This window comes from Entelurus aequoreus, linkage group LG13, assembly GCF_033978785.1.
Source record: "Entelurus aequoreus isolate RoL-2023_Sb linkage group LG13, RoL_Eaeq_v1.1, whole genome shotgun sequence".
NCBI classification, from domain to species: domain Eukaryota; kingdom Metazoa; phylum Chordata; class Actinopteri; order Syngnathiformes; family Syngnathidae; genus Entelurus; species Entelurus aequoreus.
Genome location: NC_084743.1, coordinates 65,572,082 through 65,590,794, shown reverse-complemented (window position 1 = coordinate 65,590,794; position 18,713 = coordinate 65,572,082). Strand labels below are relative to the sequence as shown.

The following is an 18,713-nucleotide window of genomic DNA, read 5'->3' as shown; positions in this document are numbered from 1 at the left end:
TCTCCTCAGTTCCCAAACGTTTACTGAGTGTTGTTAAAAGGAAAGGCCATGTAACACAGTGGTGAACATGCCCTTTCCCAACTACTTTGGCACGTGTTGCAGCCATGAAATTCTAAGTTAATTATTATTTGTAAAAAAAAAATAAAGTTTGAGTTTGAACATCAAATATCTTGTCTTTGTAGTGCATTCAATTGAATATGGGTTGAAAAGGATTTGCAAATCATTGTATTCCGTTTATATTTACATCTAACACAATTTCCCAACTCATATAGAAACGGGGTTTGTATATTATCACACAACTTTAGTATGCTTAAAGTCCGTTGCTATAGTTATTAGCTATTGTGCTCAAGTTAGACTTTTGTATCTGTGCAAGGACGAAACTTCTTGTCTGAGGTGTGGCCTCAGCCGCAGATGTTATCTTTGTTTTAGCCCGCTAACAGCCAAGGACTTCAAGGACCTCAACGAAGATAAGACGACAGCACGCAGACGAAGCAGAGACAACAAGGACCTCAACGCAGATAAGACGACAGCACACAGACGAAGCGGAGACAAGGCGAAATCACAAGGCCCAGCACATTCCGTCACGTATTGTGCGTACTGGACCTGCTTTGCATAATATATGTGACCACTCCTTTTAGAGGCGGCCTCAGTGATGTTGACTATGGAACTCCTGAATAAATAGAGGGACGCGGGGGCTGAACCTTAGAGCGTAGGGCGAGACTGTGACCATGTGTGCAGCTCCATGCGTTCTCCTCATGAGCTAAATTAAACTCTGTCTCTGTGTGATTCCTTGCTTCTTGTCTGATTAATAGATGTCATAATTGTTTGAACCTGACAGTTACTTATCATGTATTGAAGTGAATTAACGAACTAACTCATATCATGTTTTGCTTATGGTGAAGACTTACATCCAACTTGGAGAAGGCCAGGAATACACTTCAGTATAATGCTGTAATGTGACAGTACTACGAGAAAATAATACTGCAATAATAGTTTAGTGGGTGCACTCATTGACACTGTAATAATAACTGAATTAATAGCTGCAAAAATATGTAATATTTGGTGCAAATCTGGATAAAGGTGCCGATTCAGGATTTGTGTGTGATTTTTTTTGCACGTTTGCCTCAATAATTGAGGCATAAGCAGGTAATATTTGTACTTTCGGAGACCGGGCTTTCTGCTCCGCCGCTCCCAGTCTGTGGAACGCTCTCCCTGACCACCTGAGGGTACCACAGACTGTGGATGCTTTTAAAAAAGGCTTAAAACCCTTCTTTTTAAGAAAACCTTTTTTTTTTAGATATATGCATACTAGTTTTAGCTATTTGGCTGTTCTAGTTTTTATTTTTTAACATTTTTTATTATCTTTTTATTTTTATTTAATTTAAAAAAAATTTTTTAATACACTGTAGCACTTTGAGGTTGTTTACTCAATGTAAAGTGCTTTTTACAAATAAAATCTGGTATTATTATTACTACTCGCTAATGTGTTTTACTTACTGTATAAGGTTCTTCTCATATTGGAGCCTTGAGCTTTAGCCGATGCCGATATTGATCCAATTTGATATCAGCATACTTTTATCATTTTGTAGGGTGGAATGTTAGAAAAGGTCTGATCCAGTGAAATCAGTCCAACAGAGAACAATGGTACAAAAAACAATAACCTATTTATTATTACTTATGCTGTCTTTAGGTTGAAGTTGTTTTGGCGACACCTAGCGGTCACTTGTTCATCAGGGTAAGCTCATGACTCGGGTTGGACGGTGTACCGGTGCCAATAAAGTACAGCGGTACTAATGAATAAAAAAAAAAAGGTACTATACTGGCTTTGAAAAATACCAGTACTTTTTTTCCCCCCCATGTGAGTCAACACACACACAGAGCACTTACAAGCGGAAACGGCATGGAGCCAGAAGGAGAATGGACGTATTTTGCCTTATGATAAGACGAAGCAATTCGCTGCATAGTCCTCGCTTGCTAGATAGCGGCTAACGCCCCTCTACAGTGTTGTAGCTACTTCTAAATCACTAATCCTCGCCTCCATGGTGACAAATAAAGTAAGTTTCTTACAAGTATCATCCCTGCAGGACGAGGAATAGCTAAACATGCTTCACTACACACCGTAGGAGGATACATTAGCTCACCGCTAACAGCAAGATAGCACTCCTCAATGTAAACAAATGGGTGGATCTATACAAATATCCACTGTAACGATATAAGGTACAAGAGCCGTATATAGTCGATACTACAATGATCACATTGATATTTTATATTTTTGCCATTTTATAAACTCAGGACATTTGTCCCTGGACAGATGAGAACTTTAAATATGATCATGTAACTACTTGGTATCAGATCGATACCTACATTTGTGGTATCATCCAAAACTAATGTAAAGTATCCAAACAACAGAAGAATAAGTGATTATTACATTTTAACAGAAGTGTAGATAGAACACGTTGAAACAGAAAGGAGGCAGATAACAGTAAAGGAACAAGTAAATTAAAAAAAAAAAATCAATTTTCTATCGTTTGTCCCTCAAAATTTTAACAAAATAATAGAATGAGAATTGACACAATATGTAACTGCAGAAGTCAGCAGACATATTAGGAACCTTTGTTTGCTTACTTACTACTAAAAATTAAGTTGTCTAGTATGTTCACTATTTTATTTAATATGTTTAATGTATTATACCAATAATGACATTTTTTGTGGTTGTCGAAATACATTTTCGTACTGATACCAAAATATTGCTATCGGGACAACACTACTCATGATGCGGACACGTTTGTTACTGGATACTTTCCAATAGACTAACCCTATATGCAACTATAACTATTTGATACTTGTTTATATTGACAAATGTGCTGTTTTAGACTGCAATATTGTTCAATGAAGGACACTTATTACAAATATATACATACAGTATGTATATACACATATATATATGTGTATATATATATATATATATATATATATATATATATATATATATATATATATATATATATATATATATATATATATATATATATATATATATATATATATATATATACTACCGTTCAAAAGTTTGGGGTCACCCAAACAATTTTGTGGAATAGCCTTCATTTCTAAGAACAAGAATAGACTGTCAAGTTTCAGATGAAAGTTCTCTTTTTCTGGCCATTTTGAGCGTTTAATTGACCCCACAAATGTGATGCTCCAGAAACTCAATCTGCTCAAAGGAAGGTCAGTTTTGTAGCTTCTGTAACGAGCTAAACTGTTTTCAGATGTGTGAACATGATTGCACAAGGGTTTTCTAATCATCAATTAGCCTTCTGAGCCAATGAGCAAACACATTGTACCATTAGAACACTGGAGTGATAGTTGCTGGAAATGGGCCTCTATACACCTATGTAGATATTGCACCAAAAACCAGACATTTGCAGCTAGAATAGTCATTTACCACATTAGCAATGTATAGAGTGTATTTATGTAAAGTTAAGACTAGTTTAAAGTTATCTTCATTGAAAAGTACAGTGCTTTTCCTTCAAAAATAAGGACATTTCAATGTGACCCCAAACTTTTGAACGGTAGTGTATATATATATATATATATATATATATATATATATATATATATATATATATATATATATATATATATATATATATATATATATATATATACACATATATATATATATATATATATATATATATATATATATATATATATATATATATATATATATATATATATATATACATACATATATATATATATATATATATATATATATATATATATATATATATATATATATACACATACAGTATATATTATATATGTGTATACATATATATATATATTATATATATATACTGTATATATATACATATATATGTCTAGCTTGTGTGCTATTGTGTGCTTAGCTGTTGTGTAGCTGCTAGCAGCCTATATGTTTACCTTTTGTAAATGACTTGACTAAAATAGAAGAAATTGTGTGTTTATTGGAGGGCATTTAAATAACTGGCTGCAGGACTGCTTGTATCGGAGCGATTTAAGATGCAAGTCGATATCATCCAATACTTTTATCGGATCAATATCGGAGCGATACACCTCTACTTGCTGATAATAGCCTTGGTGGAGGTTATTGTGTAAGTAGAGTTGTGGTGATTTGGATCAACACAATTGAGTTGTGTGTCCTCACTTGCCCTGATGTTGTGTTGAAGTGATGGCAGTGCAAAGACCTCTGCTTTTGGAAGAACTGCTGTGGAATCCGGCAGAAGGAAGGAAGTTGGACCTCCCACAGGTGAGTTCACAGGTAAGTGGTGGCCTCTCGGTTCTCCCGCTCTCTGGCCTGAGCCACGGCCACGTTGATGCACTGCAGCCACTCCTCGGCGTGCTTCTGGTCCTGGGCTTTCAGCACGTACGTCTTGCTGTCCGTGAAGATCTCGAAGGCTCGCGGCAGGCCTCGATCCCGCCGCTTCTTGGCCACCACCTGGCGGGCAGAGTGGGTGGGCGGTGACGGGCGGTAGAAAAGAGGCGACGCTGCGGCGTTACCTTGACACTTTGAACCTTGCTCAGCTCGATGGGAACGTCGTCCAGCTCGTCTTTCTGAGGGAGAAATACCAACACGCTTTTTGTGTGAGAAAACAACAGCTTAGTCGTGTCTTATCACACTTGTTGTGTTCCACTTTGACAACCACACCACCCATCAGTCATGTGACCAACACCCTCAGGGACAACATGTCTGTGGGTTTTGCACCGGCAACATTTCACAAGAATGTTTTGTGCTGCTTCACAAGTGACTTATAGTGTGGTGAGAAGTGTCATCATATTCCACACCTGCGTGACACCTGTGTCAAGTAGGCCCGCCTTGACACGTTAAAATAACACACATTATTATTGTTGTGGAAGAAGAATGAAGAAGAATGATGAAGAATGAAGAAAGAAAAATGAAGAAAAAATAAGAAAAATTGAGAAAAAGAAGATTAAACACAAGAAGAAGGAGAAGGAAGAAGTAAAAGGTGGAAGAAGAAGGAAGAAAGAGGAGAAGAAAGAAAAAGAATAAAGAGGAAGAAGGAAGAAGAAAAAAGGGCAGAAGGGGAAGGAGAAAAAGGAAGATGAAAGAAGAAGAAAAATGGAAGAAGGAGAAGGAAGATGGAAGAAAAAGGAAGATGGAAGTAGAAGAAGATGAAATAAAAGGAAGATGAAGTATAAGGTGGAAAAATGAAGAAAAAAGAATGAAGTAAGAAGAAGAAAAATGGAGAAAAAAAGATTAAACACAAGAAGAAGGAAGAAGAAAAATATGGAAGAAGAAGGAAGAAAGAGGAGAAGAAAGAAAAAAAATAAAGAGGAAGAAGGAAGAAGAAAAAAGGGCAGAAGGGGAAGGAGAAAAAGGAAGATGAAAAGAGAAGAAAAATGGAAGAAGGAGAAGGAAGATGGAAGAAAAAGGAAGATGGAAGTAGAAGAAGAAGAAATAAAAGGAAGATGATGTATAAGGTGGAAAAATTAAGAAAAAAGAATGAAGGAAGAAGAAGAAAAATGGAGAAAAAAAGATTAAACACAAGAAGAAGAGGAAGAAGAAGAAGAAAGAAGTAAAAGGTGGAAGAAGGAAGAAAGAAAAAGAATAAAGAGGAAGAAGGAAGAAGAAGAAAAAGGGCAGAAGGGGAGGGAGAAAAAGGAAGATGAAAGAAGAAGAAAAATGGAAGAAGGAGAAGGAAGATGGAAGTAGTAGAAGAAGAAGAAAGAAAAGGAAGATGGAGTATAAGGTGGAAAAAGAACAAACAAAAAGGAGAAGAAAGAAAAATAATAAATAGGAGGAAGGAGGAAGAAGAAAGAGAAAGAAGAAGAAAGAAGGCAGAAGGGGAAGGAGAAGAAGGAAGACGGAGGAAGAAGAAGAAGGAAGACGGAGGAAGAAGAAGAAGAAGGAGGAGGGGGAGGACACGAGGAAGGAGAATAAGGAGAAGAAAGAAGAAGGAGAAAAAGGTGAAGAAGAAGGAGGAAGAGAAGGTGAAGGAGAAGAAGAACAAATAACAAGAAGGGGAATAAAAGGAAGAAAAAGAAGAAGGTGAAGGAGTAGAAGAAGGAGAAGGTGAAGGAGAAGAAGATGAAGGAAGAAGCAGAAGAAGAAAGAATGAAGAAGGAGAAGGTGAAGGAGGTGAAGGAGAAGATGAAGGAAGAAAAAGAGGAAAGAGCAAAGGACAAGAAGAATGAAGAACAAGAAAGGGAAGAAGAAGAAGGAAAAGAAGAAGGTGAAGGAGTAGAAGAACAAGAAGGTGAAGGAGAAAAAGAAGGAGGTGAAGGAGGAAGCAAAAAAAGAAATAATGAAGGAGAAGGTGAAGGAGGTGAAGGAGAAGGTGAAGGAAGAAAAAGAAGAAAGAGCGAAGAAGAAGGAGAAGGTGAAGGGGAAGATGATGAAGGGAGAAGAAGAAGAAGAAAGAGCGAAGAAGAAGGAGGAAGAAGATGAAGGAAGAAGAAGGTGAAGGAAAATGAGGAGGAAAGGGTGAAGAAGAGGAAGAAGGAGGAAGAAAATAAAGGAAGAAGAAGGTGAAGGAAAAGGACAAGAAGGAGGAGGAGATGGTGAAGGAGAAGAAGAAGAAAGAAGAAGAAAGAAGGAAGAGGAAGAGCGATGAAGAAGGAGAAGAAAAATATAGATAAAAGAAGAATGAATTCTTAAGTTTAAAGTACATCTAAAAACAAAACAGGTTTTTGATTCAGCCGCTACTACAAAAGTACATCGACAACACCCGTGTTGCTTTAGTAGCAACTGCCATTAATCGCATCCATCCATTTTCTACCGCTTGTCCCTTTTAGGGTCACGGGGGGTGCTGGAGCCTATCTCAGCTGCATTCGGGCGGAAGGCGGGGTACACCCTGGACAAGTCGCCACCTCATCACAGGGCCAACACAGATAGACCGACAACATTCACACTCTAGACCACAGCAAACATTACCCAGCTGCCAAAGATTGTGATGAATCCTTTAGAAGAAGACAGCCTGATGTTTCTTTAACTTGGACACACACAACTTTACCTTTGGCCTTTCTGAGCTTGTCATTTCCAGGAGTTACCTCACCCACTGAGATGCCTCCATTTTACTCATGATTTACAATGTTGCAAAAATGTGTAGAATAAAAATTGAAGATTTGCGTCAGCCTTTGATAGTAGGCTAATATAGTTAATATAGACACTTACATCACGTGTTGCCTTCATTACAACACTTATATAAGACTTTTAAAGTCATTTTGATAGTAGGCTAATATAGACACTTACATCACGTGTTGCCTTCAATATAACACTTATATAAGACTTTTAAAGTCATTTTGATAGTAGGCTAATATCGCTAATATAGACACTTACATCATGTGTTGCCTTCATTACAACACTTATATAATACTTTTAAAGTCATTTTGATAGTAGGCTAATATAGACACTTACATCACGTGTTGCCTTCAATATAACACTTATATAAGACTTTTAAAGTCATTTTGATAGTAGGCTAATACAGCTAATATAGACACTTACATCATGTGTTGCCTTCATTACAACACTTATATAATACTTTTAAAGTCATTTTGATAGTAGGCTAATATAACTAATATAGACACTTACATCATGTGTTGCCTTCATTACAACACTTATATAATACTTTTAAAGTCATTTTGATAGTAGGCTAATATAACTAATATAGACACTTACATCATGTGTTGCCTTCATTATAACACTTATATAAGACTTTTAAAGTCATTTTGATAGTAGGCTAATATAGCTAATATAGACACTTACATCATGCGTTGCCTTCATTACAACACTTATATAAGACTTTTAAAGTCATTTTGATAGTAGGCCAATATAACTAATATAGACACATGTGTTGCCTTCATTATAACACTTATATAATACATTTGAAGTCATTTTGATAGTATGCTAATATAGCTAATACAGACACTTACATCATGGCTTGCCTTCATTATAACACTGATATAATACTTTTAAAGTCATTTTGACAGTAGGCTAATATAGCTAATATAGACACTTACATCATGTGTTGCCTTCACTATAACACTTATATAAGACTTTTAAAGTCATTTTGATAGTAGGCTAATACAGCTAATATAGACACTTACATCATGTGTTGCCTTCATTATAACACGTATATAAGACTTTTAAAGTCATTTTGATAGTAGGCTAATATAACTAATATAGACACTTACATCATGTGTTGCCTTCATTATAACACTTATATAAGACTTTTAAAGTCATTTTGATAGTAGGCTAATATAACTAATATAGACACTTACATCATGTGTTGCCTTCATTATAACACTTATATAAGGCTTTTAAAGTCATTTTGATAGTAGGCTAATATAGCCAATATAGACACTTACATCATGCGTTGCCTTCATTATAACACTTACAGTATATAAGATTTTTAAAGTCATTTTGATAGTAGGCTAATATAGCCAATATAGACACTTACATCATGTGTTGCCTTCATTATAACACGTATACAAGACTTTTAAAGTCATTTTGATAGTAGGCTAATATAGCTAATACAGACACTTACATCATGTGTTGCCTTCATTATAACACTTATATAAGACTTTTAAAGTCATTTTGATAGTAGGCTAATATAACTAATATAGACACTTACATCATGTGGTGCCTTCATTATAACACTTATATAAGACTTTTAAAGTCATTTTGATAGTAGGCTAATATAGCCAATATAGACACTTACATCATGTGTTGCCTTCATTATAACACTTATATAAGACTTTTAAAGTCATTTTGATAGTAGGCTAATATTGACACTTACATCATGTGTTGCCTTCATTATAACACTTATATAAGACTTTTAAAGTCATTTTGATAGAAGGCTAATATACTGTAGCTAATATAGACACTTACATAATGTGTTGCCTTCATTATAACACTTATATAAGGCTTTTACTTTTTTGTGGCTCCAGACAGATTTATTTTTTGTATTTTTGGTCCAATATGGCTTTTTCAACATTTTGGGTTGCTGACCTCTGCCCTAATCGGTTGATATCTAGTGTGTGTGTGTGTGTGTGTGTGTGTGTGTGTGTGTGTGTGTGTGTGTGTGTGTGTGTGTGTGTGTGTGTGTGTGTGTGTGTGTGTGTGTGTGTACCGATTTGCCTCGCCGGAAGAGCAGCTGGTTTCCTGCCAAGGTGAAGTAGCGAGTCTTCCAGCGCTTGATGAACCTCCAGCGCACCTGCTTCTCCTTCAGCTTGCCTTCAATGAGAGGCTGACCCTCCTGGTTCACGCCTGCACACGAGCACAACAAACCCGGGAGTTGCCTCGGTTGATGGTTCAATTCTTCAAAATGTGCCTTCGGAGTACAAACTGAAAAATCTTTGCGTCTTACAAGTAGGGATGGATTACCGATTTCCGTCGGTACTGCCGATCGATTCACGTAAAATCAAACACTGCTATATTTTGTTACCTTTGTTGCACGTGACGTCTCGTCCGGTTTCAGACTACACACCGGCTCACGTAAACAAGTCAAACTCCCTCTTAGAAATGTGGCAAGTTTCAACTGGAACAAAGCAAGTATGCTTGGTAGAAAACGCTCAAATGGAAAGTAAGGCTCTACTCTTCCAGAATGCGCTAGCTTCATGCTAAATGACATGGGATTTGTCATAGACAGGCTACTATTAGCATTAGCGATTTTACAAGGTGATTTCAACACCTCTAAATTTGGTAATGAAATCCACAACCAAGATGAATGTTACAATCAAACAGCTGGTGTGTAATAAGCACAACACTTCCAGTATAAACACTTTGTAAGGGGCAACATTACATATTCAGCTTCATGGAAAAAGCTACTTCCTAGTTAGACAACATACCATAGATAGCCTATATAGTACTGCCATTTAATGTCTTGGAAGTGCAACTCCATTGCAAACTACAAAATTCACGCAGAAATGTGCCCTGAACCTCTGGCCTGGGGTCGATCTAACCCAGCATACTTCTAAGATGGCGCAAAGTATCCAAATCCATGATTTTTACACATTTTTAAACATATAAAAATTAGCTAAGGAGCACGCCAACGTTAGCATGTTAACACACGAGATGTTAGCATACTTTTACGATGGCGAAAAGTATCAAAATCTATGAATTTTTAGGTATGAACTATCAAAATTAGCTAAAAACTAGCTTAAAAGGTTAGCATGCCAACATTAGCATGCTAATATAAGAAACGTTAGCATATTCCCAAGATAGCGCCAAGCATCAAAATCCATGATTTTTAGGTTTAAACAGACACATTTCACAAAAAAAGCTAGTGTGAAATGTTAGCATGATGACATAGCGTACTCCTGAGATAGCGCCAAGTATCAAAATGCACCATTTTTTTGTGTAATCATACAAAATTAGCTAAACACATAGTATAAAACATTAGCATGCTAATATAAAAAATACGTTAACATACTACTAAAACGGCGGCAAGTATCAAAATCCATGATTTTTAGGTTTAAACAAACAAAATTAGTTCGAAAACAGAAACATTTAGCTAAAAAGCTAGCGTAAAACGTTTGCATGATGCCATAGGACAAGTTAATGTACTTCTGAGATAGCGACAAGTATTAAAATGCACTATTTTTTTGTGTAATCACACAACATTAGCTGAACCAATAGTATAAAACGTTAGTATGTTAATATCAAAGACATTAACATACTACCAAGATGGCGCCAAGCATCAAAATCCATGATTTTTACGTTTAAATAGACACATTTAGCTAAAAAGCTAATGTAAAACGTTAGCATGATGACATAGGACAAGTTAACGTACTTCTGAGATAGCGGCAAGTATTAAAATGCACTATTTTTTTGTGTAATCACACAAAATTAGCTGAACACATAGTATAAAACGTTAGCATGCTAATAAAAAAGACGTTAACATACTACCAAGATGGCGCCAAGCATCAAAACCCATGATTTTTGGGTTTAAACAAACACAATTTGTTAAAAAGCTGGGGCATGATGACATAGGACAAGCTAGCATTCTTCTAAGATGGCACCAAGTAATAAAATGCACTATTTTTTTGTGTAATCACAAAAAATTAGCTGAACCCATAGTATAAAACGTTAGCATGCTAATATAAAAGACGTTAACATACTGCCAAGATGGCGCCAAGCATCAAAATCCATGATTTTTAGGTTTAAACAGACACATTTCACTAAAAAGCTACTGTAAAACATTAGCATGATGACACAGGACAAGTTAATTTACTTCTAAGATGGCACCAAGTATTAAAATGCACTATTTTTTTGTGTAATCACACAAAATTAGCTGAACACATAGTATAAAATGTTAGCATGCTAATATAAAAGACGTTAACATACTACCAAGATGGCGCTAAGCATCAAAATCCATGATTTCTAGGTTTAAACAAACAAAATTTGTTAAAAAGCTGGGGCATGATGACATAGGACAAGCTAGCATTCTTCTAAGATGGCACCAAGTAATAAAATGCACAATTTTTTTGTGTAATCACACAAAATTAGCTGAACAAATAGTATAAAACGCCACCATGCTAATATAAAAGACGTTAACCTACTTCCAAGATGGCGCTAAGCATCAAAATCCAGGATTTTTAGGTTTAAACAAACACAATTTGTTAAAAAGTTGGGGCATGATGACATAGGACAAGTATTAAAGTATTAAAATGTACTATTGTTAGGTGTTAAAACATACACAATTAGCTAATAATCTAGCATAAAACGTTAGCATGCTAACATTAAAATGCTAGCAAGTGATCGGATAAGATGAAATACCAAAATGCATTATTTGCAGGTGTAAACATACAACATTTGCTAAAAGGCTAGCATAAAACGGTAATATAAGAGACGTTACCATACCATCAAAAATCGTGATTTTTAGGTTTAAACATACACAATTAGTTAAAAAGCTAGCAAAAAAGTATGCAAATGAGATGCAAATGTAATGCAATGTTCTCATGATCTGTGGTCTGGATCATGGGTTTTGTTATTTTTGGTTAGTTTTTGGACTCTTTTAGTTCCTGTTTGCGCTTCCTTGTTTGTTTTGTCACCATGGCGACTCATTAGTTACACCTGCCTCATTTGTTCGGGACACGCAACTGCTTTAATTAGGAGATTATTATTTAAGCCTGTGGTTGCCAGTTAGTCGGTCTGGCGACATTGCTCTGTTCTGGCTTGTTTCATGCCATAGTTCATGCTGACTGTTTCATGCTCGTTTCTTGCCATAGTTCATGGTGTCCGATTCATGCCGTGTCCACGTAAGTCGTGTTTATTTCATGCCACAGTTTCGTGTTTGTTCCAAGCCATAGTTTATGCTGTTTGTTTCATGCCACAGTGTCGTGTTTGTTCCAAGCCATAGTTTATGCTGTTTGTTTCATGCCACAGTTTCGTGTTTGTTCCAAGCCATAGTTTATGCTGTTTGTTTCATGCCACAGTTTCGTGTTTGTTCCAAGCCATAGTTTATGCTGTTTGTTTCATGCCACAGTTTCGTGTTTGTTCCAAGCCATATTTTATGCTGTTTGTTTCATGCCACAGTTTCGCGTTTGTTCCAAGCCATAGTTTATGCTGTTTGTTTCATGCCACAGTTTCGTGTTTGTTCCAAGCCATAGTTTATGCTGTTTGTTTCATGCCACAGTTTTGTGTTTGTTCCAAGCCATAGTTTATGCTGTTTGTTTCATGCCACAGTTTCGTGTTTGTTCCATGCCGTAGTTTATGTTTGTTTACCTCATGCCTCAAATCATCTCCTACCTCACGCTGTTGTCTGGAGTTGTCCGTTCTGCATTCCCGGGAGAACGGGAATCATTTAATTTTAAATGTTACGGAGAACACCATTTTATTATCAAATAAATTATTATTGTATTTTATTTTTTTATGTATTATTCATAAAAGTATTCATTGTACACTTATGCAATTTTATTACAACACACAAAAGTACCAAAAATTGTTACCGTTGAGTACCGATATCGTTTCCCAGGTACGGGGATAAGGTACTGTATCGGTTCAAATGTGAGCGGTCTACACGGCAAAAACTGAAATCTAAGTAAGATTAAATATCTCAAATAAGGGTGATATTTGCTTATTTTCCGTCTGATAAGATAATTCTTCTCACTAAGCAGATTTGATGTTAGAGTGTTTTACTTGTTTTAAGGGTTTTGGTCCTAAAAGATCTCAGTAAGATATTACAGCTTGTTGCTGAGATGTTATGACCTATAATGAGTAAAACATGCTTGAAACTAGAATATCAACTGATGCAAAGCTGTGTCATCAACACTCGCAAGTATAAAACTACTTTTTTAAAGTAATAATTTCTTACGTCAAGCATGAAAAAAAAAAATCATGATGTATGCATATCATTATGTAGATAAGGGCACTAGCATTTATTTAATTTAAGAATATTTTTCAACATATTGAGAAAAAAGGTCTCTTTTTTTCTACCAAGAAAAGTGCACTTGTTATTCGTGAGAATATACTTATTTGAAGGTATTTTTGGGTTCATTGAGGTTAGCTAATTTTATTTGTTTTGGAAAGTCTTGACAAGCTGAATTTTCTTGTTCCATTGGCAGATAATTTTCCTTAGTTCAAATAAAATTACCCTAATTTTTGTATTTTTTTTCCCCTTGTTTTTGAACACTGACTTTTTGCAGTGTACTGACCTTCTCACAAGAGGGCTAAAAAGACGCGTGCTCGGAAAAGACGGAAGCAACAGTGGCTGTCGTCTTCCAACAGATCAATCATGGGACCAATCAGACTTCCTGTCAGGCTGCGAGACAAGAAACATGGCTTGTGGAAGTGGACACGCTGCAACACGGCCTGGTCTGCCTCGCCATCTCAAATATAACAACGTGTCTGAGGCATAAATCTTCAGGCGCTTTACAGGCCACACCTGGGAAAACGTTGTGAGGCCCCCTGGCGAGGACTCAAGTTCATAACCTTTAGTAGGAGCAACTCTTGACGTGAAACCACGAGACATGCGCACCAAACACACACACGTGTGTCACAAATAATCTGAACGTATGATGTTGTCAGAATATGGTTCTAGAACACACCTTTGTGTATGACGAGTGTGTGCACTGCAAAGTATTCACAGCTCTTCACTTTTTCTTCCAAAAATGGAATACGTTCATGGTGGTGGCAGCATCATGGTGTGGGGTTGGGACATGGGACGTGTCCCTGTTTTGAGTGAAGAAACGCATGTCAAATGTCAATTCATGAATAACAGAGGGTTTCATATGATATGTGTGGAGGGAGGCGTGGCCTGCGGGCCTGCCGCGGAGCGGGGTGTGCAAGGACCGGCCTCGAAGACAGTGACATGTGAGTAGATTGCCCGGCTGGGCCTTATCTAATCACTTGTCGCCTTTATTAGCAGCAGCCGGAACGAGACAAGTTGTGGGACTTGAGAGTTGTAGCCAGAAAGACACACACACGAAGAGACTGAGAGAGGAAGCACAGACACGCCTGACGGAAAGTCCTGAGCACTTGTGAGTATGATAATAAACAGACTGTATTCAAACTGTCTACCGGGCTCACGAAGATCTGTCGGCCAGGAGAACCCCCGACAAGAGGGAAACTTCCACAATATGTTACCAAAAATGTATTCCTAGCCACTTCCTGCTCTGCCACTGATAAGAATAGAATGGCAGATGCACCCTAATTTTTCCAGTGGCTATCGTGATGCGCAGCTTGAGTGCTGGTCTTGTAAAAATAGAGAAACTGGGTTTAAGTCCCAGTCGGAATTGAAGTTCAGTAGTAAAAATGTTTAATTCATGTTTTAAAAATGTCAAAATTGTACATGGGTTAAATTAAATTCAAGTTTTATTATAAAAAGTATGTAAATAATAATTTCACGTCAATCAAACTACTTATAAAGCGCTTTTCTAACATAAAATAAATGCAACACATAAGTGCTTTACAGACTTAAAAACAATACTCCGATGACCCACATCCCTAATAGTCGCGCACACACCGGAGGATCTCAGGGATCGCGAAGGTTCGTAGTGTAAAACCAAAACTGAAAAAAATAGAAGGCCCAGTACCATAAAAAACACAAGAAGAACCTTACAATTTAACCTGAAACACACTGGGAGCCAATGCAGAGATTTTAAAACTGGTGTAGTGTGAGCCCGCCTGCTGATCTTTCTCTGGACACATGCAGCTAAATTTTGGAGTAGTTGTAAAGGTGCAATAACCTTTTTTTTTTTAGGAAGACCAGACAGCAGGGCGTTACAATAATCTATACGACTTGTAATAAAAGCATGCACTAGCGTTTCCGTGTTGCCCTGAGAGAGAACTGTGAACTATTTAAACTGTTTTTAACTGCCTTTTTATCTAACCAATTGCTCTTCAGAGAATTTTTTATCTGCTCTTTCTATGTGCATACACATACATATACATATATACATACATATACATATATATAGATATATATATACATACATATATATATATACATATACATATATATATATATATATACATACATATACGTATATATATATATATATATATATATATATATATATATATATATATATATATATATATATATATATATATATATATATATATATATATATATACATACATATATATACATACATATACATATATATATATATACACGTACATATATATATATATATATATATACGTATATATATACATATTTATATATATACGCATATACGTACATATATATACATATATATACATATTTATATATATATATACGCATATATATATACATATATATATATACATATATATACACATATATATACATATATATATATACATATATACACACACACATATATATATACATATATATGTATATATATATATATATATATATATATATATATATATATATACATATATATATATATATATATATATATATATATACACATATACATATAGATATACACACATATATATACATACATATATATACATGTTAAAAATATTTTTTGCAAACCAGTAATTATAATCCGCAAATAATGTGCCGTTGTTGAGTGTCTGTGCTGTCTAGAGCTCGGCAGAGTAACCATGTATTACTCTTCCATATCAGTAGGTGGCAGCAGGTAGCTAATTGCTTTGTAGATTTCGGGAACATGGTTTGTCGTGATCACAATATGCGGGAGGCAGAGTGCAGGTAAAAAGGTATCCAATGCTTAAACCAAAAATAAACAAAAGGTGAGTGCCCTTAAGAAAAGGCATTGAAGCTTAGGGATGGCTATGCAAAACGAAACTAAAACTGAACTTGCTGCAAAGTAAACAAAAACAGAATGCTGGACGACAGCAAAGACTTACAGCGCGTGGAGCAGACGGCGTCCACAAAGTACATCCGTACATGACATGACAATCAACAATGTCCCCACAAAGAAGGAAAGCGTCCGCACAACTTAAATAGTCGTGATTGCTAAAACAAAGCAGGTGCGGGGAATAGCGCTCAAGGAAGACATGAAACTGCTACAAGAAAATACCAACAAAACAGGAAAAGCCACCGAAATAGGAGCGCAAGACATAACTAAAACACGACACACAGGAAGATGTAAAAAAAAAAAAAAATTAAGTCACTACGTGATGTGACAGGTCGTGACAGTACACCTACTTTGAGACAAGAGCTATAGTGATGCATGGGTGGTTATGGTTTAAAGTCATATCCAACAATTGCGAAAACTACTTTTTATTGTCAATGTTGGCTGCTGAGTTTGCATTTTTCAATGATTTCTGCTGGTGGTGTGCCTCAGGATTTTTTCAATGAATAAAATGGGCCTTGGCTCAGAAAAGGTTGAAAAACACTGTGGTATGGTGTAATAAAAAAGTGTGAAAGTGTATTATTGGAGCCTCCAAATAAAATGACCCAATTAAGCCTGTGTGTACACACCGAAAAACACAAAAGCGTTTTTTTGCAAAAAAAAAAGTAGAAGAGAAAAATGGATTGTGTTGCCGACAAGAATAATCATCTGTCAAGCGTTAAGTCTGAGGTCGTCTGTCAAGTTGACACGCAGACCTCAACACCATCAGTCACACGCTGCAGGCCACAAACCTCATCACTCCATGTTTGAAATGTATCTTTGGGAAAACACAGAGCTTACATTTGTATTACTTTAAAAGGTCATGTCAATAATTTCAAAGAAAATGCTAAGAATATACATAAAGATGACAAATATCTGGAAAATAATCAATATTTCAATTAATTCAAGTTAAAGAATGACAAATCATCATTTTAGTTTTGTTTTGATGAATTAGGAGTGTAAGACAGGGCTTGTATACGTTGTAGCATTTTATAGTACGATACAAGTTGTTCACTTCCAACACCCATATTGGCCGATATTGATCCGATACGATATCAGCAGGAATCATACATGCCTGTATTATTTTGTAGCGTGGAATGGTAGAAAAGGTTTGATCAAGTGAAGTCAGCCAAACAGAGAACGATATTAGGTATGAAAAACACTAGGGCTGTGAATCTTTGGGTGTCCCACGATTCGATTCAATATCGATTCTTGGGGTCACGATTCGATTCAAAATCGATTTTTTTTTTTTTCAATTCAACACGATTCTCGATTCAAAAACGATTTTTTTTCCCGATTCAAAAGGATTCTCTATTCATTCAATACATAGATTTCAGCAGGATCTACCCCAGTCTGCTGACATGCAAGCAGAGTAGTAGATTTTTGTCAAAAGCTTTTATAATTGTAAAGGACAATGTTTTATCAACTGATTGCAATTATGTAAATTTGTTTTAACTATTAAATGAACCAAAAATATGACTTATTTTATCTTTGTGAAAATATTGGACACAGTGTGTTGTCGAGCTTATGAGATGCGATGCAAGTGTAAGCCACTATGACACTATTCTCTTTTTAATTTTTTTTTATAAATGTCTAATGATAATGTCAATGAGGGATTTTTAATCACTGCTATGTTGAAATTGTAACTAATATTGATACTGTTGTTGATAATATTCATTTTTGTTTCACTACTTTTGGTTTGTTCTGTGTCGTGTTTGTGTCTCCTCTCAATTGCTCTGTTTATTGCAGTTCTGAGTGTTGCTGGGTCGGGTTTGGTTTTGGAATTGGATTGCATTGTTATGGTATTGCTGTGTATTGTTTTGTTGGATTGATTAATTTAAAAAAAATACAAAAAATAAAACAAAATAATTAAAATGACAAAAATCGTTTAAAAAAAAAAGAGAATCGATTCTGAATCGCACAACGTGAGAATCGCGATTCGAATTCGAATCGATTTTTTTCCCACACCCCTAAAAAACACTGACCTATTTACTTCAGGGTCGAATTTGAAGTTCTATTATTAGTTTTTAAATGTCTTAATGGCCTTCTTATCTATCTAACCTTCTTTTACCGTATAAACCCTCGCGGATCCTGAGGTCCTCAAGAACAAAGACCCAAGGTGAGATTGCAGTTTGCCACTATGGCCCACACCTGTGGAACAGCTGGCCAGAGAGCCTCAGGACTGCAGAGAGCGTTAACATTTTCTTTTTAAAGGCTAAATACACCATTTTAATCAGGCTTTTTTCTGATCATCTGTTTTTTTTATTATTTTATTGTGATGTTTTCTATCCTAATCATTAATATTTGTACTATTATTCTCAAAATGTTATGTTTTTACTAACTTATTAATGTAATATTTACATAATTTATATTTTATTTTTTTACATATATGTTATCCTATGCTT

At 35.7% G+C, this 18,713-nt stretch overlaps 1 protein-coding gene across 1 annotated transcript in view; it reads right to left on the bottom strand.

The window, feature by feature from the left end:
* Positions 1-3,892: 3,892 nt before the first annotated feature.
* The window catches only part of veph1 (ventricular zone expressed PH domain-containing 1), a 251,566-nt gene continuing 236,745 nt past the window's right edge, over positions 3,893-18,713 (bottom strand). The window contains exons 14-16 of the mRNA XM_062068176.1: positions 9,138-9,274; positions 4,546-4,599; positions 3,893-4,483 (exon numbers count right to left, since the gene is read on the bottom strand). Of these exons, the coding sequence (XP_061924160.1) occupies positions 4,301-4,483; positions 4,546-4,599; positions 9,138-9,274 (374 nt within the window). The 3' untranslated portion in view covers positions 3,893-4,300. The remainder of the gene's footprint in view (positions 4,484-4,545; positions 4,600-9,137; positions 9,275-18,713) is intronic.